Consider the following 25280-nt stretch of genomic DNA (forward strand, 5'->3'; position numbering starts at 1 on the left):
ACCATGTTTGATAAATCTCCCCCTTCTTAACCCTATTACACATATTGTCCACCTACTTTTGGACCACCCTGTATTAAACAAGGCTCAAAAATCGCAGATCATTTGCCAAAGGAGTGTCTCTAGCAACACTTCTTGAAGATAATCAGCCTGAGTAAAAGAGGCATAATACTGACCCTGAAGACTGTCTCAGTGTGTAGGGACACACCTCAGGACTAGAAAAATGGTAACGCCCAGTTGTCATTTTAATGATACTTTTACGGGACAAATAACAGAGGTGAAGCCAACTGTAAAGTACTAAGAAAAAGATCCTCCAGAATTGTTATTTAATGGAGGATATAAGTAAAACAGACATAGCCTGAAGCAGGTGACCCGACCCCTGGGATAATGTTCCTCTGATATTACCAGGAACCTAATATGGTCTCAGTTTCTCCATCTGCTGGTTGTTGTCCAGGCCTCGTACTGCAGATCTATCGGTAGACAAATAGCAGATGCCACAACGGTAATGAGGAGGGAAGCGGCGACATCATCCAGCAGTATATCCTCCCAGAGATTGGATATCATTGAGTACACTCAAGGCCGTATTACATGTAGCGATTGTTGCTTAAAGATTCACTATTGATCACGAGTGAAAATTAGCGAATGATTCTGAGGTTATTACATTCATTGATTACTGTTATTAAAGATTGTTTTATATCATTATATATGGTCGCTAATCGTTCCTCAGGGCAACCCACACAACATGTTTTATTGGCCAACGACTTATCACATGAACAGATATGCGAACGATCCGCGAACTACCAATGATCATTTTTTAACATGTTGAAAGACAAAAATGAGCCTTTTTTTTTTTCATTCGTAGTTTGATCGCTGAATGATATTTTCGATCATTATATCAAATTTTTAGGCGATAATCGCTCCGTGTAATAGGGCCTTAATGTACAGTCATTGTTGACTGTGATTTTACATTTCCTATCTTCACTTAATTCTGCTGTACGTGGAAATGGTATTAAACGAAGGGTCCACAAGCCTTGATAACCCAGAATCTAACATGAAATTTACAAGCACTTATACTTAGGGGTATTCCAGTATTTTGTAAATTGTATTTAAAGGGGTAGTGCGGCGGTAAAGAATTATTGACAGAAGAACACACATTACAAAGTTATACAACTTTGCAATGTATGTTATGTCTGTGAATGGCCCCCTTCCCCATGTCCCACCACCCCCACCCGTGTACCCGGAAGTGTGGTGTGCTATACATACCTGTCACGTGCCGACTCGTCTCCAATCTTCAGTCTGCGATGTCGTCTTCGGACGGCCCGGCCGAATCCCTCCGAGCGTCCTGAGTGCCGGCCGCCCTCTGCCGCGTCATCGGCTGCTCAGCCGCGATTGGCTGAGCACAGCTATGCTCAGCCAATCGCGGCTGAGCAGCCGATGACGCGGCAGAGGGCGGCCGGCACTCAGGACGGACGGAGGGATTCAGCCGAAGACGACATCGATGACTGAAGATCGGAGACAAGTTGGCACGTGACAGGTATGTATAGCGCACCACACTTCCGGGTACACAGGTGGAGGTGGTGGGACACGGGGAAGGGGGCCATTCACAGACATAACATACATTACAAAGTTGTATAACTTTGTAATGTGTGTTATTCTGTGAATAATTGTTTACCGCCGCACTACCCCTTTAAATAATACTACCCTAGATTAGTATAGTGTAATCAATAATAGTACTGGCTTTAGTGTGGTTTTGTGTGATTCACTTCTGACAGGAAGTTGAACTGCAAAATGTGTATTGTCTCCAGCTCTCCACCTCCTTCCTTGCTCTGCAGACAATGCATCATCTTCTGATGTCTTGAAAGGCGAGGCTGGTTCTAGTCTCTGAGCTGCAAAATTTGATTAGGCTGGGTTCACACTACGTTTTTGCAATCAGTTTTTTGCCAAAAAAACAAACAAACGAAAAACTGACGAAAAAATGCCATGGTGTGCATCCATTTTTATCAGTTTTTCCGTTGACTTCCATTATAAAAAAAAAAAACCTGATCAAAACAGATCAGGTTTTTTTTTTAACGGACACGAAAATTAGCTCGACCACGTTTTTGTGTACGCTAAAAAAAAAAATAGATCCATTTTGATCTGTTTTTTTAAATAATGAAACTCAATGGAAAAACGGATCAAGACGGATGCACACAGTTTTTTTGCAAAAAACTGATGAAAAAAACGGATTGCAAAAACATAGTGTGAACCCAGCTTTACTGGTGGCTGCATAAGGTTGAATGATGCCACAGAGAGAGCAGACAGGGAATGAATATAGCAGATGCTTCAGCCTCACTGATTGTGTAATAGTCTGCAGTGGAATGGAATATTCTTCGATAGCTTTGGGTGGGGAACTGGCAGGCATGCTGAGGGAAAGCAAAGCTTTATGGGAATTGTAGTACTGAGCAACTGCTCAGCAAGGAAGTACAGAGCTCGCTCCACTGTGTGCATTGACAGGGTTTTTTGAATTTCATTGAATAGCGGCCGCAGAAAACTGACATGTCCGTTTTCTACGGCGCCGCTAGGGATCCCGGCCAGAGTGTATACCATGTGTATACACTTCCGCCGGGATCCCTTCAGCCTTGCAGCACTACGTAAGTTCCGTGGAAATCACAGCTGTTGGGACATCGCCCATGATTTCCACGGAACTTACGTAGTGTGAACATAGCCTTATTCTGTAGCATGTTTTTTCCCTGATATCGGAGTACCTCTTTAAAAGGAAGTTACATTCTCCAGCAGATTTCCAAGGATTGAAGACTATTTTATCTTTGTTATTTTTATGTACTTGTATAGTTTTGCTCTATTGACCCGGTCTCGCCACCATCGCATGCTTCTGTTGACTTTTTGGCCTCCTCTTGGTATCCTTCAGTAGGACGTGTGCCGGACCTTCTCTGGAGAATATCTACTAGAGATTTGCAGCTGTTTCTTAAACATCTTGTAAGGTGGGATTATAGATCTGCCAGAGAAGTCTGATAATGGGGATTTTTTTTATTTTAATGGTAAATTAGGAGAGATTCCCCCGGTGCCGCGCTGCCCTCTGTTTTCCGATTTTTGGCTTCTTGTCAGAAAGTGACTCATGGAGGCATTTTAAAAAGCCTTTTTATTGTTCCTTCAAAAGCTTTTATTTGACTCCCAGAGCAGTAGGCAGCCTTCCCGATGAAATCAAAGTGTTTTAGAAGAGGAACATTCCTGTGTGGACTTACAGACGATGACGTCTGGGTCTGAGAAGTGACAAGAAGCAAATGTCAGTTTCCTTAATCTTCTGCACTTTGTTTTATCGGAGGCCGTTCTGCTGGAAACGAAGGAAACAATGAGCGAATTGTAACATTATGTCACTGAATAGAAAGATCTATTATTCACTGCCTGGAGAGCTTTTTGATTCAAATATGAGCAATTTCCTACCCACCTTTTCTGATATTTATAGGAAGTAGTAAGGGGCAGTGTAATAATTTATATTCCTGTATATAAGAGCAGTATTATAGTAGTTATATTCTTGTATATAGGAGCATTATTATAGTAGTTATATTCTTGTATATAGGAGCAGTATTATAGTAGTTATATTCTTGTATATAGGGGGCAGTATTATAGTAGTTATATTCTTGTATATAGGAGCAGTATTATAGTAGTTATATTCCTGTATATAGTAGCAGTATTATAATAGTTATATACTTGTACATAGAAGCAGTCTTATAGTAGTTATATACAACATGAAGAGAAAGGAGCTGCTGCACATCACACCTATGGCTGACACTAATGCCACTCGGCTACATTTAAAAACCAACGCCAGGATGTTGGTATATAATTTGATCAAACCATATTGCCCCATGTACCACGGGCTGGTCTCCTGGTTCACATGGGTCCCTACACGAACTCCACACTGTGTCGGTCACAAAGAACTCCACAAAGTGCCCCCCCCCCCCCCCCCCCCCCAAAAAAAAAAAACCCAGTTGGCACCACCAGCAGAGAAAGCTGCTGCCAAACAACACAAGTGTAAACATGCTCTTGTACTCACCATTACTGCTGCAGATAGAATGGGAAAGATAAGAAGTACTGACATGTGAGCCCAGGAGTATCCTGCTAATTTGGGTCTTGTGGGTTTTACGAAGGGGAGTGCCAGCTGCTCAGAAAAGGGAGAAAAATAAAATACGACATGGAGAGAAAGGAGCTGCTGACAGTGTAGAGTTAGTGTAGGGACCCATGTGAGCCAGGAGACCGGCACGTGCTACATGGGGCAATATGGTTTGATCAAATTATATACCACCATCCTGGCGTTGGTTTTTAAATGTAGCCGAGTGGCATAAGTGTCAGCCATAGGTGTGATGTGCAGCAGCTTCTTTCTCTCCATGTCGTAATTATAGTAGTTATATCCTTGTATATAGGAGCAGTAGGAAGGAGCAGGAGAAAATAAAGCGCTATGCGCTGACTCTGTGAGTTAATGATTCACTGACCAGAAGTAGGGAGAAGTCCTGAAATGGTTGTCATCAGTGATGACACGCTTGCTTCGCTCTTTCTGTATTCCGGCTGTTTGTGAAAATATGAATTAAAGACTTACCTTGGTGCTGTTACCATACTTTCTGCTGTTGCACCCTCTATGCCACATAGTCTGTCAGTCTGCCTACACCTGGATTTGTTACTGTGTATCTGGAGCCAGTTGATTGTACTGATCTTGTTACGGTGGTGCGGCCCATATATACAGACCGTGCCTGTAAATGACCCCTTAGTATGGCATTAAAATTTCACATAATGTATAGATATTTTTATTTAGAAACATCAGTGAGCTCAGGGCTCCTGTAGAACGTTCTACATGAATCTGACATCTCGTTCACTGTAGTTTTTCCTGGTGCGTTGTCATTCTGTCCTTGTCTGAACACTCTCTTGCTGCATTGCAGGGGGTTTGGCACATCACACTCACATAAATTGGACAACTTTTAAGCAAAGCCAGAAAGTTGCCTCCTTTTGGAGCTTGTCCGTTCTACTTGCTGTAATATTTCCATAATGTGCCACATCAGCTTTCAACAGATTTAGAGTCATGAGTGATTTATGGAGATATAAATACTTAGAAATATTTTCTATATTGCATCGGCCACCAGTTCATGACAAATATCAGGATCTTTTGGAGCGAAGAGCTTGAGGACCCACCCACATCTTGGGCGATTCTTGTTGCGCTGTCTCTAAAGCAACCCAGATGATGAGATGAGGAGATTGCGTCCCACATGGGCTGATATTCCTAATACTGTGGGTAAACCCAAAATATAACCAAATGAAAACCATGTGATGATCCAAGGAGCGGCGAATAATCCCCGGAATGATCCGGCATTGTGTAATCTTATCCCTTCTGCTGTTCTCGCTGTGACCATTCAACCTGTAAACAAAAGTTTATGGTCGCCTCAGGCCCGCTGCTCGCAAGGAATTTAATTTGGAAAAGTCAAACTTCTGTTTCTCTAATTTAGCTTGAGCTCTTTGATGCCAAAGGGTAGACGAGGAAGAAGAGTGTTTCAGGACACGGCAAGGAATGTGTGATGGTCGTCTTTCCACAATAGAAAAATCTGTACACACAAAGGACTAAGAAACGTTTTGACTTTTTCAGGCTTTGTTGACTAGGTTGCCAAAATAGAGGGGGGCACTGGTCTGGTTGGTTTTAAGGGGTTTGGGATGCTTTGACTCACTCAGGACTCTAGGTAGTTCAGAAGAACTCAGACCTGATCATATATTATTATTGGTTTTGTTGTCTACACCATAGTCCGGTAAATGCAATCTTATAATCAAATTGCAATGTATTCGCATGACAGAGACAATCTGGAATTCTTATCTGAGATTCTTACTGGACTTTAGGTATTTTTTCCAAATATTTCCAATTATATCACATGAGAGGACAGGTGACTGTCTCCCACAAGATCATCACACTCTTCCTCTTCTGCTGTTACCATCATCATTGTCTACATTCTCTACTGACCACCGTAATGTATATACAGCTGTCACTATGAGCCTTTTCTTCTGTAGTGGGCAGGTCATCACACTCCTCATCATTTGTTTTTACTATCGTTATTTTTTTCCTCAGTTTTATCCCCACTTATCGTTAGCGTTGTCCATGCAGCCCTTTTTTTTTTTTTTTTTTTTACATAAAAACGATAAAGATTATATTCATCTATTCTCCCCATTGTCCTGCAGCCTTTGTCTGCGTTTCTCACTCACCGCTGATGCTTCTGGCCCAGTCACTTCAGTGGCAGGCCACTCACCCAATCACTGGCCAAGTGACAGACCTGCCACGAAAGAGACCGGGCCAGAAATGTCAGTGGTGAGTAAGGAACACAGGTAAAAGCTGTAAGACACCAGGGAGAATAGGTAAGTAAGAAATGTATTATTTTTACACAGCCATCTGCCATCAACCACACAACACCACACGTAGCAATGCACAGCCGATGGCCGATTATTTTTTAAGCGGTTTAAACGACATGATCAGCTGATGTCACCTCTTCGGCTGATCATTGTCTTTATTACACGTAGCAATTATTTGCTGAATCGGCTTCATTTGGCATATTATCGCTCTGTGTAAGGGTATGTGCACACTACAGAATCCTGGCGAATCACCCGCTGCGGATTCCACAGCTCGCCCCCGCTTGCGGACGCGCTGGTCCCATGAACTCCATTCTATGGTCTGGCAGATTCCCCTGTCCACCCGAAGAATTAGCGGGTTTATTCTTCGGGTGGATGGCGGAATCTGGCAAACCCTAGAATGAAGCCTGTAAAAAACCAGCGAAGATGCGCACGTCTGCTAGCAGGGGCGAGCTGCGGAAGCCGCGGCAGGTGATTCGTAGCGTGCACATAACCTTATAGGGTCCTTAATGTTTATGCAGGGTGTCTTGTCATCAGAGGCTAGCAGGTCACTGTCTCCCACAGGATCAGCACGCTCTCCTTCTGTCACTTATTTAACATGACTTCAATGACTTCAGGGTTACATCCTCACTCCCAATGAGTGTTGTCAGGTCACTGCCTCCTGCAAGGTCATCAGACTCTTCTCCATCTGCTATCACTGTCGTTAATAATTTTTATTTATATAGCGCCAACAGATTCCTCAGCACTTTACAATTTGATTAGCTTCAACATTTACCATCCCACTCAAATAATTTGTATGAGCCATGGAACCACAAGTGGACTGGTCACTGCCTCCTTACAGGATCATCACACTCTTCTCCATCTGTATTCACCATTATCATGACTGGATTGGCTGCAATACTCGCCTATGTAACTATCACAATGAGCCTAGGAAAAAAATATTGATAAGTCTCTGCCTTCTGCAAGGTCACCACACTGCTCCTCCTTTGCTGTCATCATTACCATGATCTGATTAATAAACAGGGAGCCCTCACCCACTTAATAACTATCCCATTGTCACAACAAGCCTTGTAGTCATTAGTGGACCCATCATTGCCTACAGTCGCCCTATCCTTTAGATGCTGTATGCTGTGAACCCTCTGATATTAGGATTGGTTTGTCTGCCATGTTCTTCTCGGAAGCAAAATGAATTTTTGTCCTGACCTCCAACTCTTTCAGGAAAAATAGTCCCGCCATGTTCCACCACCATGCAATACCACTAAAATTTAAGATTTTCTAACACTTGTCAGCTATATTCTGTACACAGTGTCGTGTCTTATGGAAGTCATGGGAGAGGGGTCATCTCCTCAGTATCTAAACTAGAACTCCGATAGACTTGGTCATCTATGTAATATATAGGCAAGTATGCTAAGTCGGCATTTAAAGGGATTGTATATTTTGTGTTGCGGTTGCTTCCTTCAGCCTTTTTGGTGATTCCCAACAGGAATAATTTGTTCAGTTCTGGAAAGTGGACATTCCCTTTAAGAACATTTTGTCCAGAACATTGTGGGTCAGTGATGTTGTAGCACAATGTACTAGGCATGCCCCATGTAGCCCTGAATGTCAAGACTCTTTAAAATTACAGATTCAGAAACATGGATGGAAACTACTTTCCCACCAGATGTAATAAGGGTCCCGACAGGTGGAGATTTTGAGAAGCCTCCAGTTTCGGGGACAATGTCATGTTATGTGAGATGCTAAATCCTGCTTTATGTGGCCTGTTCACAGCTCATAAAAATGTGTGAGATGTCGCAATGCAATCTTTTCACATGAGGCAGCAGAGACTTGGCATTGGCCGCTGTATGATGTAATGCTCATTTAACAGCTATACATTAAGCTACATTAAATCATTACGTTATTTTTCCTCACAATATGGCCTTCAAGACAACTTCTTTCTTTTCCAAAACTCTAGGAAAAATAGAATTTTTAAGGGTAACTTTTTCTCCCCACTTTTTTTTATTTTTTTTTATTTTTTAAGTCCTTCCATCGTGCCTCAGTATAGAACATAGATTATTCTCCTCTCCACCCTTCTCATGAGCTAAGAAGCTGTACAAAGAGCCATAAAGATTAAGGGCCAACAACATTAAAGCTACAAAGAGGTTTTCACATTCTCACATTAAAGAAACTGGGTGGATTTTTCTCGAATATGAGATTCAATAGGACATGGCACAAGTATTTTTTTTTTTTTTTATCAAAGATGTATAAAAATTAAAACCCCATATTTGGTACCTGGATGGACAGTAAGAACCCATAGATTTTCATAAGATCAGTACTTCAGATCTGTCATGTGACAATGTGTCTGATCCTTAAAGTGTACCTGTTCCTTAAAAAGAAAAAAAAACCTAGTAGAAACGTGAAAAAAATGTGATCAGACCAACAGATCGGGTTCAAACCACAACTGATCGCCAGAACAAGTAGGGAGAGAAGTGTATGGCTAAGTGCTTCCCTCTCTGCCTCGGTCGCTAATAGGCTTACATTGGGATTCCGTATTGGTCACAGATCTGGGAGACAACCCGTTTAGGACTCACTTCTCCCAGCCCATTCTTGAGACTGCTTGGGGGCTAAACACTCGCTCCCCAACTGATCAAAACTTTTGACATGTCTGTACAAAAGGGAGGGGGAACTTTCAGACATCCAACGGTCGCAAACCTACAGTGCCAATCATGTCTGGACGGTTTCGGCTGTTGAATTGTAGCTCTGCAACATCTGGAGGACCGCAAGTTTTTTTTTTGTTTAATTTAATGTGACAGTGCCCATAAAATAGGGCCCCTAAGTAAAACATACTGTATCAGATAGAGAAACTGTATCAAATAGAAGAAATAAGTATTTGATCTCAATTTTTAAAGTTTTAAGTTCTCATTCTAGAAATTCTGGAAGTATAAATTGGTTAAGGATATATTATTGATCAACCATAATTTGGTCCCCAGAATATATAGGCTCATACTATTCTTCTATAGGTCTTATATTTCCTTTGTGTTCACTGTTACGGAGATGTTCTTCCTGGGAACATTGTTTCTCGTTAGAATATGGTACCACACAGAGGCACCATGTGGCGGCAAATGGGGTAAATCAGAACCATCAGGACTATTTGTGTGTTCTGTATAAAGCCTTAGTAACTCAACACTTATTAAACTTCTGTGAGTTCTTTGATCCCTAGAGTGTGTTCATGTGTTACGGTAATAGTGTCGGCTTTGGGGTAATCATAGCAGCATTGTGACCGTACTGCATGGTTATGCTATATTTTTACATTTTGTTGGCGTTATATAAATATTATTATTTCCACAAAATTCTAAGCAAGTCCAATAGCTCTTCATTCTACCCTAAAAGTGTACATGAACCCCAAAAGCGGGGACCTTCAGTGATGCCTGATGCCATGGGGGTATCAGGATAACAGATGGGTCTCTACATCCTGGTTTAATATGAGCTCTGATGAGTGAACATAAGGCTGAGTTCACATGGAGTAAAACTGGCAGAATTCCAGCAGCCTCCGTGTCATACTGGAAGCCTACAGGAGGCTCGCACGCCTCCTCTCTCCACGCAGAAGAATTGACATGTCAATTCTTCCTAGCGGAGAGAGGAGGTACGCGAGCCTCCCATAGACAGCCAGTATGACACGGAGGCTGGTGGGATTCTCCGTGGAATTCCACCAGTTTTACTCCGTGTGAACTGACCCTTACGGTGCACCTCAACGTTCAGTTAAATGGTGGCATCTCAGAAATGGGGGTCGAGCTGCCAGGACTCCCACCGGTAGAACTAAGAGACAAAAGTTCTCTTCTGCACACTATAGCCCTTTGTTTCTACTTGACGCTCTGAGAAGTGTGCTCCTTGAAGGATATGAGATTGTTTATTCTATCTGTACATGGTACATCTGAAGAGAGTCAAGCAGAAAAAAGCGACAGCTGAGCACTCTTCATGTCTCTCCATCCTAGTGATTGATGGGAGGTCTAGGACAAGTCTAAAGTTGGTTGAAAGTTGAGCTACACTTTATTGTTAACTCATCTAAACTCATATAAAACTAAGAAGTAGAGGTTTGTCTGTTTACCAGAGATACCAATGGATGACCTCCACTCAGGGCATCATTGGAGGTCCCCACCTCTAGACTAGATGTTTCTGACGTCTCTAAAGAACTGGTAAATCCTTCTAAGTAGTATGTTGGTTCTTTCTTGGTTGCCAGCCCTCTAATAGTCTTGAGCCAAGACATTGAGCATGGCATTTATCTGGTGTCCCTCCCGTCTCCTCCCAACCTCCGTCATGTCTGAAATAGATCTGTAATGAGCGTGGTCTCGCTAAAGTGCTAATTCCAAAATTACAGATGTGAAGCCAAATTGCCGGGTGCCCGCACTCTTTACTGACTCCATTGTGCGGGAGGAGGAGGAGGAGGAGACGGCCATCCTTTTGCATTTCTCAGCTAAAGAGCATAGCAAAATAATTTCTAGGGACGGTTTCAGGGGATAATATTCCTTATTGAGCGGCATGGTACAGACCTCATAATAACAGCTGTAGGGGATTGGTTTCTGGGCTGGAATGCCTTTGGTGTGCACATATTGTTATGCGTCCTTTTAGAAGCAAAAATATTTAATGATAGCAGGTGTGACCTCTGACCCCCAGTCTAGTGCCAGGGCTTGTTTTACTCAGTAACATGTACAGGTTTCAGTGGTGGAACCCGTCTGCTCCTCACAACATGTCAATGAGGATCACTAGACCGAACATCCACAATAGCTGCTGTCTCATGTGCCCCAGAGGGCGGAAAGTAATTTTTTACATTGGTAGGGGTCTGGTCTCCAAGAGGCCCTTAGCAGCCCTTTTGAGAGTACAGCCTTTTTGTTCTTAGCATGGATATCTTTGTATCTTTTAGCTAATGTTTATGGACTTGACGTTAAATGCCCGTGTACATCTTGAGGTACCTCCAGAGCATTTATAATTCAGATGGGAATTCATCAAAATGCATCTTTTAATAGATAAATAGATACAGCTTCTATAATAATAACCAGGCCACTATACAAAACTGTAGAATCCAAGAAATGTATGGTCAAATGTAAAGATTCCAACTTCTAAAAAAATATTTTAAACTGGTATACCAGAGAAAAAAAAAGAAAGTATTTAACTGGTTTCAAAAAGTTATACAGATTTGTAAATTCCTTATCAGCGGCTTTGACTTACAGGAAGTTGTATATTCTTTCCAGTTTGACACAGTGCTCTCTGCTGCCACCTCTGTCCATGTCGGGAACTGTCCCCAGCAGGAGCGATTTCTATGGGGATTTGCTATTTCTTTGAACAGTTCCTGTCTAGGACAGAGGTGGCAGCAGAGAGCACTGTGTCAGACTGGAAATAATACAACACTTCCTGCAGGACATACAGCAGCTGATAAGCAGTGGAATCATTTACAAATCTTTGTTAGTTTATTTGAAATAATTTTTTTCTCTGGAGTACTGCTTTAACTTCTCCCTCAAAATGTATGTGAAAAAATAAACCAGATCATTGAATCCAGGTAAGATCTGTCAGGTGGTTTCTGAAACATTTTTTGGTAACCACTCAAGGTGTTCGGCTTCAATGTGTTAGCTATATCTATGGAGTCAAGCCTGTAGGCCATGAGAAGGTTTTATTGGTGAGAATCCAAGAATGCAAAGCAACCCCAATATACTGAATAAGTTGGATTATTCTAGGTGTTCGCATGTTGCCAGTTAGTAAACACAAAAAGATAGGTTTGGGCATCAATATGCCAGACTGATTGAGCATTTGACCAAATTTGTCAATCCCTATCTCGGGGGTTGGTGCAATTTTTTGTGACTGATACCTGAAATAGTCAATCTGATGTGTTGGATTAAATATTCATTGTTGGGTGCAACAGGTGTACTTAAAAAGTCACTAGTGCCAGATGATAACCTTCCATGCTTGGATACGGTATCTACAAACAGCTGTCACATAGGACTACCGAAATCGATCTACGAAATGTCACAAATATAAATATTTGGTCTCTTTGTCACTTTTTGGTCAGGACGGAAAACCTCCACAGATAACCCGAGAACAAATTGTTCAGCAAATGCCCATCTACAAGCTCCTCTTAGGTTATGGAAACGTACACATCTAAGTTGCTTGGACTTCTTTAATATGGCATTGTATAGGGTCTGAGCTACTAATCTTCCCCCCGCCCCCCTGTAAACCTTTTGACATTTAGTCCAAAATTGAAAAACATTTATATTATTAAAGGCATAAATCCATTATATTATTGATAGCACTGAATCCAAGCTACGTCTACCCACATTATCTCTGAGGCCTGACCCCTATAGTCCATCACTGGGCCATTCTTCATTTTTTGCTGGAATTACTGGGAATATCAGTGTAAGAATTGCTGCCGCTCCACCACTTGGATCCCGTCCAGCAGTCGGATATTAATCTTCTGAACTCTTTTGAGCTCTGGTTGCTACAGTACAGGGATTGTGTTGTGGAAATTGTAGAAGTCGACATTCACTTTTCTTCTCCACTTCTGTTATTCTCCCCGAAATAAACTGCAACGAGGGGGAAAAAAATCCTATAAAACTAAAGCACTGATTAAATGTGAAGCAAAACAGTATTTATCTCGGAGGGTTTTCTCGCCCTTTCACAGGTGGTTTCATAGATTCCTATCTCGGTTACACTCCGGGAGCCGCTCTGTAATTTTGTTTGAATGATTGTTTAATGGAAATGTTGGCGTCTGCATGATCTGCTTTTATGATGTGTTTTGGATGAGGTATAATGTAGGAATGGTGTATGTACTGTTCCAGTCAGCAATGCATGACTACAACTCTCCAAAATCTAGACAAGGTAAAGATAAAGTGGTGACAACTTTATATAAAGCGGCTATCCAAGATTAGTAAGATCATCGCCGCTTTCTTCCAAAAACAGCATCACTCTAGCTGTTGGTAATTAAAGGGGCATTGATAGGGTGGAGATAGAGTCCGATCTGCAGGCAGCATGTTACACATCAGGAGTAGCTGAGTGGATTGATATATATATATATATAGTGGGAAAATATTCTGCAGCCCGGGATCGCAGCAATTAGTGGGCACGTCTCGATCGCCCTACCTGCTAAGAGGCCTTTTAAATGCAGCTGTCAAAGTTGACAGCTGCATTTAAAATTTTTATTTTCCACACACACATACCCCCCGCCCCCCCGCGACGCGATCGCGGAGGAGTGATCCCCGCATCTGAATCGGGCCAGGGTCTGCGCCGTAATGGCACTTATCCCAGCTCGGCATTCTATTGCTCTTGACTGCAGCAGCCGAGAGCAATAGAACACCTATCTCATTGATCTATGCAGTATATCTATACTGCATAGATCGCAATGAGAGATCAGAGTACTAATAAGAAATCCCCTCCCCTAATAAAAGTTTGAATCACCCCCCTTTCCCCATTTTATAAATAAAAATAAATAAACATATTTGGTATCACCGCGTACGTAATCGCCCAAACTATAAATTTATTTATTTCCTGATCTCACACGGTAAATGGCGTAAGCACAAAATAATAAGTGCAATAATAAGTGGAAAATTGCGCATTTTTGGTTGCATCAAATCCAGAAAAATTGTAATAAAAAGCGATCAAAAAGTCGCTTATGCGCAATCAAGGTACTGATAGAAAGTACAGATCATGGCTCAAAAAAATTATGTCTCACGATGACCAAAGGATAAAAGCGCTATGAGCATGGGAATAGAGCAATTTTAAGGAACATTTTTTTTTTTTTTAAAGCCATCAGACAAAATAAAAATTACACAAGTTACATATCGTTGTAATTGTAACAACTAGAGGAACATGTATAACAAGTCAGTTTTAACCTGTGGCAAACGGCATAAACACGAAACCTGCCCAAATGAGAAAAAAAAAAACATTCTTTTTTTTATTTCACCACACATATAATTTTGTTCTGGTTTCCCAGCGTACTTAATGCAAAAATTCAGCCTGTCATTGCAAAGTACAATTAGTGGCGCAAAAAATAAGGGCTCATGTGGGTCTCTAGGTGAAAAAATGCAAGTGCTATGGCCTTTTAGGAAAAAGCAAAAGCACAAAAATGGAAATTGGCCCGGTCCTTAAGGGGTTAAGGACTAAACATACATTTTTAATATACGGCAATGTTAGAGTAGTCTTTGACTGTACACACTGGATGATGATGGGATCTCTTTGTGGATGGACGGGCCGTCCCGCTGAGTCCCAGAACTAATGGCATAAGCCGCAGACAAGTAGCCATTCCGATCCCAACAAAGTGTTTAAGTTTGGAAACTTAAATGATTAGGAGAAATGAGATCCTCCAGTTCCACCTAAAGCTGTTTCACATCTGTTGGCGCATTCCCCGAAATCTTCAAAGGAATTTCTCCTCTCTGCAGGGTTATTCTGTATGGTTATGATTCTCATATGTGCTGTCTGTTTTATTACCTGCGTAAAGAGTGGCCGCCATTGATCCGGTGCCCATGCAGATTAGTAACATGGCACGTGATGGCACATCTCCAGCTTCTCCCCAGACTTAGTAGAGTGATGTTTTGTTTGCATTGAAGTTCCATGGAAGGAATAATGGGGGGGGGGGGGGGGGGGTCACATAATTATACAATGTCATTCCCAGACTGTGACCTTCCATTTGTTGCTGGGAACACAACAGGTTTGTGACATTGAAGGCAGCTGGGATTTATTGGTGACTGGTGCCATGAAACACAAATGGCAGAGACATTTGCAGAAATTTCCACGGTATTGGATGACTCTAACAAGCTGTGCAATATCTAATGGTAGAAAATCAGGGTCTGTTTAACCCAATATGCGACTAAGACTCTTAGATCTTATTCATTTAGTTATAGTTGGGGGTTATAGTCACATAATCATTTCAAGTTATGGGTACATTTAGGGGGTCTCATATGCATGCTATATATTGATAGGGAGTCACACAGGGTCCAATTTTAAAGTGGGATGTGGGCCCCCGCCAGCCAAATCTGGCCCTGGATCTAATGTTTTCTGCTTTATCTTTTTTAATTACTAGATTACTAGTTTATCGTATATCTTCCATAATTTATAGTTTTATTCATGTTCATTTTTGTGATTTCTTTGCAGAACCGCAAAACCATTCCAGCTTCCCAAAAGGTAAAGGAATATTTTATTTCATAATTTTTTATTATACTGTAAATCTATTTGAGCTATTTATGGTGACACTTATTTCAAATTCCATTCAAGTTGGTGGATTTATCACAGTCCCTCCCAATTTTGTGCCCCCTCTAAATTTTGAGCCTAGTAAATGCACTATTTCGTACTTTATTTGTGTCCAACTTCTTTATGTAATCTCTACCTGGCACCAGATCAATGAATATGTGCCACCGGCTATTATATTTAAAGGGTTTTTCTTATATTTATAAAGAGATGCCCTTAGAGGTGAGACCACATCTGGTCTGGTCGGATGCACCCGAAAGAGTGGCTACTGCTCATGCTTATTTAGAGGTAATATGACACCTGTAAAGTGGTTGACCCAACTTGACTTCTAAAAGAATGTGGAGTTTGGGTTTCCCCCCTCCCAAGGTATTGTTGGGTTTACTGGATGTTGACCGCTCCTGAACTGCACGGCTGTATATTATTCTATAGGCAGGGAAAAAAATAGGCATAATGTAAATAACAAAAATGTTGCGCCGTTTGTAATCTTGTGCTGCAACATCTGTGACATAATCGGAAAAAAAAGTGCAAGAGAGAGGACGTGGCTATACATTGGCCACAATAAAATTTTTATGAATTCCCACCATTTTTGCTGCTGAGTGATGAGTTTTGCCTTGTTGTCTAATTGTTTTAGAAAAAAATGTATAGTTTTTGGCCCTTATGACACAAATGCTTCAGCACCTCTTGTCTATAGCCAGGGATTCCTATTCTTCCTTGTGCTTGCGTTGCGTTTACTGCATACTTTATGTTTTAATAGTCACCAACTAGTGGCTTTCCATCTGTTTTAAAAGCTAAAACTCCCAATATGCTTTTTGTCTCTGGCCCGTGTCTCCATGTTTTTTTTTTGTATGTTTGTTTTACTGATTGTCGGCCATGTTTGTTATTGAACAATATGCACATCAGTGGTGCCCAAACCTTTGCGGTGCATCTGCTGCACATCTACAGCCTGATAGCCTGCTGCTCCTTGTCCTATGGGATGCTGCAGCGTCTCTTTTCTATAGCTATTGCTGCTTGGGTGTTCTGCATCCTTTATATATTAGTGGCCTCCAACTAGTGGGTTTTCAGCCGTTGCAAAACGACAACCCCAACTTGCCCCTATAAACTGCTCTTACCCTACATATAACAGATGCTGCAGCGCCTCTTGTCTTCAGCCAGTGCTGGCTATTCTGTCCACTGCCTGTCCATTTTGCCTGGTTTCCGAGCATATTATTTATCAGGCGTCCCCAACTAGTGGCTCTCCAGCCAGCGGCTGGAGTTTTGCAACAGCTGGAAAGCCACCAGTCTGAGACCACTGATATACAGCCTTCCTTTGTGATGCTTTCCAATCCATCATACAAAGATATTTTCTTATGTGAGAGTCAAGCCAATATTTACTTAAAGCTATTCAAGGCTGTGTTTTTCCTGTCGCTGATCTGTGACTAACGTAACGTGACCAGCGTAGCCTGTAAATGTCAGCTGAGAGGATCCCACATGAGTGGGCGTCACAGCTGAGCGTTTTATGTGGGAACTTGTAATGTCCCACCGGAATTCACACTTGGCTGTGTCATTACACCACTGATTTGTAATGTTATTTCAGCATTTGTCATAGTTTACCAGGATGGATCTGACTTATTGCGTGAAGCTGTCACTCGAGGTGCAATTTTTTGGAATTAAAGAAACCGAACATTCAGTATTGTGAAGTTGGGTTTTTTGGGGTCTGTAGTTGGGTTTTCCAGTTATATATAAGAAAAGTGCAATCTTTAAGAACTATTTTAGAACTTTTTATTAATATGCCTATTAAGTTTTGTTAACATAAAACCAGAAACAAACTTGACCCATTATTTCAACGGACCATTCATTTTAGTGGGCACTATGTAATGTTTCAATCATCACTAATCCCACATAAATTCTTGGTAACCATTTGGGGCCTTACCACAATCTGTGATTACCATACCTTAAGGGGCACTTTTCTAATGAAAAAAGAATGGTCAAGTGGATAACCCCTCTAAATCTATTGCAGAGGTTCTCCATGTCTGTAAAGGTAGAGTCTATTGATGCCATACACGACACACATTTTTCCTATTGCAATACATTAATGGTAGTGGATGTTTCAGCAGTCAGGACCCCACTTGCCAGAAAGGTTACCATACCCCGTGACAAAAATTCAGCTGAACCGAAAAATTTGGCGGAACCTGGGTAGCAGAGATGAGGAACCTTTAACCCTTTGGCTTTGGCTGTACAGCTATGTTGGGAATTGTAGTTTTGCAACAGGTTCCCCATCCCTGCTATATAGTGTATGGAGGCCTCTTGACCCCAACAGATGATATCAGAGGAGTGGGGTCAGCATGTTGGATTTCAATTTCCTGAGCCTTTTGTTTCCAGAAAGATAATTCATCACCAGGGGAGTGTGACCACAGCTCACTGACACCTATTGAAAGCATATTGCCACCTTGGGCCATCATTTTTCCTTATGGAAAACTTGAAAAACTCACCTAAAGTGGTTGTATTTTTTTTTTTTAAAAAAAGGGGTCTACCCTTGCTTTCAGCTACCGTTCCGAATATTCTCAACCAAGGACCCCTAATTGTAGGTCCTAAGATGCGCCTCCACAACAAGAAGCAGCATATACTTTATAGACAGCTCTATAGGTCTTTTCGAGGGAAGGGTACGTGTTAGGGCAAGAATAATCATCAGTATATTTACTCTATTATGTTTGGTTATTGGCTTCTCTCCTTCTGTGTACATCTCTGGTTGGTTTAGCCATTGGATACTTGCCTTTCTCTTCTTGGTCCACCCCAGTGCAGTCACGTCTTGGAGGTTTCAGCAGTATTGCCTTGTGTTCGCTGACATTCTCTAGCTCCATTTTATTTATAGACCTGAATTAATGTAACTTCCTGATGGAAATTGTTCCATTTGAAGAGAAGAAAGACATTACAAGCTGTGACTGCCGGGTCTGTTCTCTCTGTAGCTCAGTGTGTGGGATCCGATTGGGAAGTTTGTGGCCTATATCAAACAAAGAGCGCTATGTAGAGTAGAATGAGATTTATTGACTAAAGGGGTGATGGAACTTTGTAGGACTCCAATGTTAAAGAGACAGCAGTGTTGAATAAAAAGGACTGGTCATGGTGGAGAACACCTTCTCCTTGGCTCAGGAGCTTCACTATGAAGCCAAGTTCTTCATGGTTGTACTGGCTTGGAGTCCAACAGTAAACTAAAGATAGTAGTCTGTGGTCTACAAATAGAAGGTGACTTCCAATGTACCACCAGCACTATCCTTGAGAACTATAGATTCCCTGAATGTCTTTGTGTATGAACATAGGGAGCAACCATATGTATGACGATTTAGAGTTCTATCTATCTAGATTTGCTTACTGACTAGTGTGTATTTAAGCCTCATACTGTGAACGGTTTCTTCTGCGCTTTGGCTGCTCTGTTCTCGCATTTCAATCATCTGGATTTTGTAGCTTTCACCTCTGTCTGCTTAATAAATGTCTGTATTAGAACAGCGCACTATACAGACAATCCCTTGGATGAGATCACCGGCGACTATGTAATGCCAAGTTATTGCACAGCCCCGAGCTTGTGTTCAGTTTTCCAAAACTGGGCCGGCATGAGGCAAGAACTACGCCTGCCTAAAGGTTATTTTAGTATTTGGAAAAGTAGAAATTTAAAGGGATTATAAATTAATATAGAAGATCCCCTATTTAGGACCTAAAGTGGAGAACAGCTATAAAGTGGGGTTCTCATTCTGGAGAACTCTGCATGCAACTACACTGTATACACAGCACATTTATTTAAATAGATACTGTGTAATGCCTCATTTCTCCTGAGGTGGAGCTGCAGGGAAATTAAACACTAGTAACTCTCTTTTTAAAGATTACAGCTGATTATTGTATGCCCCAGTCACAGGGCACCTTGAGATTCTTTTCTAACAAAAAAGAGAACCCTTTGGTCTTGTATTGCAACAGATCTAAATAAGGAGGCAAGGACTGAGCATATTTCCTTCTCCTCTCTCTAGGTTTCCATCCTTATTTCCCTAAATAGAAGATAATGTTTAAATTGAAAGCATAAAAGAGACTGCCTGAGCTCATTTACTTTGGATCTCTCTAGAACATCAAAATCTTTTTGGAGAAATTTTCATTTGACACTTTGCCCAATCACACGTTCGTTGACCACTATTGTCACACTGCTGACCGTTTTGTAAGATTTATAGGGCTTTCCCACAAATAACCTTTCCATGGGTAAAATGAATATGCTGCCAGGGTAGGAGGAAATAGAAAAAAAGCATACTTACCTACAGTAGCTCCATTCCCCCCACAGCTCCTGTTCGCCTCCCTCTTATGGCCCTATCTTATTTCTTCTTTAGCAGCCAATGAAAGTGATGTCCTGTCTTGGCCAGTGTTTGGTCTATCTCCCAAGTACTCATCTTGGAAGCAGAAGGAAGACTGAAGAATGGGGGACCAGACAGAGGCCAAGGGGAGCTACTGGGGACATGGGCTATGTACTAAAACCTATCAAAGTGAGGAAGAGTTTGAATGGATTAGTGGTTGAAAGTACATGCTGCCACACTATTCAAATTGGCTGATGGAGTTTGGTGCTATACTAAATGTCTCCAACAGTCCTGTAGACTGTAAATTGAGCACAAAATGATGAAAGTAAAAGAAATACAACACAGTTATCATTCGGTTGCAACAAGTCTGGTTTTTCTAACCCCCTTGATGAGATAATTTCTCGAGAGGACGTCGAATGTGGTTGTGTTAGTGCCGTCAGATTGGGAGCTTGGTCACTCTTGTTTACAGACATAAGAACCACCGTTATGACATCCATATGTCCTAAAAAGTAGGAGCTAAACAAATGGGACAACCCTTCAAATGTAATGGTTTTAATTGGCCAAGCTTTACTTTTCAGATTTGTTGACTTCATCTCTTCTCTTCCAGTTATGCAGCTTTAATAGCAGATTGGCCCGTGGTGGTACTCGGGATATGTACCGTACTGATCGTCGTCTGTGCCCTGATCGGCATCTTAGTGCCTGATCTCCCAGACTTTTCTGATCCACTCTTGGTATGTATACGTCATTTTCTATTGTGCAATTTACTTAGAATTTTATATATTTTCCTATGTTTGCAGATTACTATTTTGATTTGAATTAAAAAAAATCTGAACCTCATTTTACATAACATCACATTTATTATATCTTACAAATGAAAGCCTTTATCATCTATCTCAGGCTGAGGTGTAACTTGGAGAAATGTGTAATAGGGGCTCCCATCTACCATGTACCATATAAAATTCTAGAGAAAACTTCTATCACACAGGGGCCTTTTGGGCCCTTCAGTTACTGAGGCTCGCGTGCAGCAGCTTTCTTCTCACATCCCATGGCTATACCCCCGATCACACAAGGAATAAGGCCCCTTCACACGTCCGGAAAATCTGTCCGGATTTCCTATCAGGAAATCCGGACGGATTTCCGGACTCATAGGCTAACATTAGACACGGACACCCTTCCGGATTTTTCCGGAAGGGTGTCCGTTCCGGAAAATAGGACCGGATTTTTTAGATCCTGTCCTATTTTCGTCCGGAAATCCGGCACGGACGCCCCCATAGAAGTCTATGGGAGCGCCGGAATCACGGGCATTTTCCTGATGTATATCAGGAAAGTGCCCGCGATTCCGGACTGGTAGAGAGCCAGCCCCGGCCGCCGTCCGATCACCCGCACACCCCCATCCCCCCCGCACCGCAATGCACCGCACACTAAACCCCCCCCCCCCACACGCCCCGCCGCCACTCACCACCGGAACTCTGACTCTCTGTCATCTGACCCTCTCCCGCCCCCCCGGGAACTCACCACTGGGCGGCCTGCCGGATGCTCCGCACCTCCGACCGCCGCCGCCGCCCGGACCTCAGCACTGCACTCTGACCCAGACCCAGACGCCAACCTCGCGGCCCCGACAGAGCAGGATCCAGGACAGGTGAGATTACCCCTTAGGACTACTACTCCCACCATGCTCTGCTGGCAGGCCATGATGGGAGCTGTAGTTCTGCAGCCTGTGGCCATCCAGGTTGCAGAAGTACAACTCCCATCATGGCTCTGCTGGCAGGCCATGATGGGAGTTGTAGTTCTGCAGTCTGTGGCCATCCAGGTTGCAGACGTACAACTCCCATCATGCCTTGCTGACAGGCCATGGTGGGAGTTGTAGTTCTGCAGCCTGTGGCCATCCAGGTACACGGGTACCTGTGATTTATGTTGGCATACTAGACCATATTATCTCATCAGGAAATCCTGAAGGTTTTTCCTGATGGTTTCCTGATGGTAAAAACGGATTACTGTCAGGAAATCCTGATACTATCCTGATGACATTTGAGGTCTCCTGATCAGGATTTCCTGACAGTAAAAACTGACACGGACGTGTGAATGGGGCCTAAGGGGTTTTGTTTATCCGTTTTAAGAAATATAAAACTTTTCAATAAAAAATATAAACAACATAAATGGTATTTCACCACATCCTGGATTTTATACATCTGTGTTTTTTTTTGCTATCACAGATCTGAAACATGCAATCTCTCTTCTGAAAATGTGGATCAGAAAGCTTATTTTTGGAATCTTATTATTATTTCTTTCAGCATTTCGTAACGGGAGATGTTTTATATCACATGTCTGAGGCCGCTGAGCTTGACTTATTAGGAATGTAAAGTTATCAGCTCTGTTTTTTAAATAATTTCAACGAAGATTCTCCCATATTGAGGCTGGGTTCACACTACGTCTATTTCAGTCAGTATTGTGGTCCTCATATTGCAACCAAAACCAGGAGTGGATTAAAAACACAGAAAGGCTATGTTCACACAATGTTGTGATTGAGTGGATGGCTGCCATATAATGGCAAATATTTGCTGTTATTTTAAAACAACGGCTGTTATATTGAAATAATGGCCGTTATTTACTGTTTTATGTGTGAACAGAGCCTTTCTGTGTTTTTAATCCACTCCTGGTTTTGGTTGCAATATGAGGACCACAATACTGACTGAAATATACGTGTAAACCCAGCCTGAAAGATAATCGTAAATGTTAACAATGCAATGATCACGCTGAATATATATATATATATATATATATATATATATATATATATAAAACAATTATATATAGCAAAACTATATTTCTTAGCACCATCATATTGCATTGTGCTTTTTTACCAATTCCTGTTTCCCCCATTTTATGGCTAGATTAAAGGGATTATGCAAGAATAGAAGAACTTTGATGTTTCTTTCTTAAAATGGCATCACACCTGTCCATGAGTTGTGTGTGGTATTGCAGCTCGGCCTCAGTGTGGATTCTGATGCTGGTTCTGGTAAAAATGTGTTGGGTTGACCCAGAAGTGGCTTTGTTCTTGGTCCACATTTTATAATAGTCTGCAATTTAGGCGGCCAAAAATAATACCATGGTGGAAAAAAATGGTAGACTTAAAATTGTATATAGTCAGATACTTTTGCCTGAAGGGTCAATCAGTAGTCCTAGATTGCCCTTAACCTTCCGTGATTCCATAGTAGAAGAATATAGCAAACACAATTTTGCATGTAGTCTGTGTAATACTTTCTGTCAGTAGTCCTAACCTGCCATAGACATCTCATGAGAGAGGTCACTTGTCTCAAAAATATTTTGAAGAATATTTCCAAAGACCAACAACAAACAAATGTCCAATTCTTGGGCTGTTCTTGGTGATCTTCTAAAGTGGATCTTCTTCAGCCTGTTGACCGATGATGAATGACCGTGCTTTTTAGTGGATGAATTTCATGTAGAGTTTGATAGGTTGACCCTAAGATCATTGGGAGTGATGACTGAATGAATAAACGTCTGTGAGTCGGCATAATAAGCATGTTAAATGATCAGCGGTTGTAGCCCCAGGCATTTAATATAGAGTGCACTTCATCTCCGTCCTGGAGTCATCAGTTGTTGTCCACCTGTTAGAGGCGGTAACCTCTGACCTGTCTGATCTGACCCCTCTTTGCACATTAGCTTGTTTGTGGTTCTTTTGTTGTCATCAGTGACATTCCTTTTATCTCATCTTGCAGGGGTTTGAGCCCAGGGGGACTGCCATTGGCCAAAGACTAGTGACCTGGAACAACATGGTGGGGAACACAGGATACAAGGCAACGCTGGCTAACTATCCATTCAAATATGCAGATGAGCAAGCAAAAAAGTAGTTAAGTCGTTTTTATTTATCCTCTTTGTCCGATTGTTAGCGATAATTTCAATTTATTTGACTTGACAAAAAGCTAACATGGGACAGTGGGACAGCCATTATGTTATGGGACTGCCAGGTCTATGGGGTGAGCCTTTCATTATCAGACTGGTGGATGACGGGAACAACAACTCGAATGGTATCATCATACAAAGGTCACAAGGTCCACCTGGACCACCTCCTCTGGATCTTCACAACACTGTCCATTTTAGGAAATACTCATCTACAATAATTAATAATTCTAAATTATATCAAGAGTAGTGAGTAACTGTTGGTCGACCACGTACCATGTGCCAAGTGAATAACTGTTGGGTGACCGCGTACCATGTGCCAAGGGACCTTCAGACTTACTCCTCCTGCTCCACGGTGTGGGTTCTACTACTACCCTTGGACCCTCTAAAGTTATGTTCTTGATTATAGTTTACTTTTTTTCCTCTAAAAGTCAGCCAAGACTTTGAAATCTTTTGCCACCTGACTCCCAGGATTTATCCGGCTTGAGATACAAAGTAAATTCATAATCATCATTTTCCCTTTTGTAGTTATATCAATAATTTCCAGTGCCTTTGGATTCACGCTGAGTCTTGCAATAAAAGACGTTTGTAAGTATCAGCAGGGGGCTTGGGGGGGCTTCAGCCCCTCAAGGACACTGCAGAAGAACAAACAAAAGCTTCTGTCCAAAACAAAGAACAAAGACATCAGCTGCTCCCATCTCCAGAGGATACAACAAATTTACAAAGTTTACAAATAAAAAGTTGATCACTGGTGCCTACTTGGAAACTGCCCAAGTTTTTGAACTTTCCATCTTGGTTTAAGCTCTGGTTCCCAGACAGTAATTTCTCCTGTTTTCTTTCCTTCTACCCATATTGCTATTGAGACCTGTTTTACGGCTTTATCTATGTATTGATCACATTGTCTTCTCTTACAGTAATCAAGCCGAAAGATGGTCAGAAGATCACTATGAAAGGGGAAAAAGACAGGTAGACTGGGACTTCCACAAGGACAACTCTTTCTGTGCGGTGCCAAGTAAGTCTGCTTTAGCTGTATTTTTCCTTTCCCTATAAACAAGCCCCCATAGTTTGTTAACCTGGTAATAAATGTTTTTGAGACCTCCTGTCTTCTTCTAGACCTTGACTGGAGGGTATTGTTCTTATAATCCTAGTAGGAAAAGCCTAAAGTGTTACCAAACATTGGTTCTTTGAGACCAAGCCAGGGGTTCCCTGAGATAAAGTAACTTCTAATGCAGGTTATGGGGCTGTTTGAGAACCATTCACATGTAGTGCTCACAAAAATGGTCTGTGATGGAGATAAAACCAATGCATATCGGCTGACTGTTATCTTGCACATATATCAGTAGTCTGATGTGGACACAGACTGCAGAATCCTTGCCGCTATACAAGTTCCCCTATGGGGGCACAGTAATAGTGCTTTGTTTGTGCTCCGATTGTCCTCTCTACATCCCCATGTAGTATTATGCATTACTGTGCCCCCAAATCACATTACAC

At 41.8% G+C, this 25280-nt stretch overlaps 1 protein-coding gene across 4 annotated transcripts in view; it reads left to right on the forward strand.

The window, feature by feature from the left end:
• Positions 1-25280, forward strand: part of DISP1 (dispatched RND transporter family member 1) — a 115403-nt gene that overhangs the window by 82592 nt on the left and 7531 nt on the right. For all 4 annotated transcript variants that reach the window (XM_069955408.1, XM_069955409.1, XM_069955407.1 and 1 more), the window contains 4 exons: positions 15475-15504; positions 20479-20602; positions 23609-23739; positions 24704-24801. In XM_069955408.1, coding sequence (XP_069811509.1) covers positions 15475-15504; positions 20479-20602; positions 23609-23739; positions 24704-24801 — 383 coding nt within the window. The remainder of the gene's footprint in view (positions 1-15474; positions 15505-20478; positions 20603-23608; positions 23740-24703; positions 24802-25280) is intronic.

The sequence above is a fragment of the Dendropsophus ebraccatus genome, chromosome 15 (assembly GCF_027789765.1).
Source record: "Dendropsophus ebraccatus isolate aDenEbr1 chromosome 15, aDenEbr1.pat, whole genome shotgun sequence".
NCBI classification, from domain to species: domain Eukaryota; kingdom Metazoa; phylum Chordata; class Amphibia; order Anura; family Hylidae; genus Dendropsophus; species Dendropsophus ebraccatus.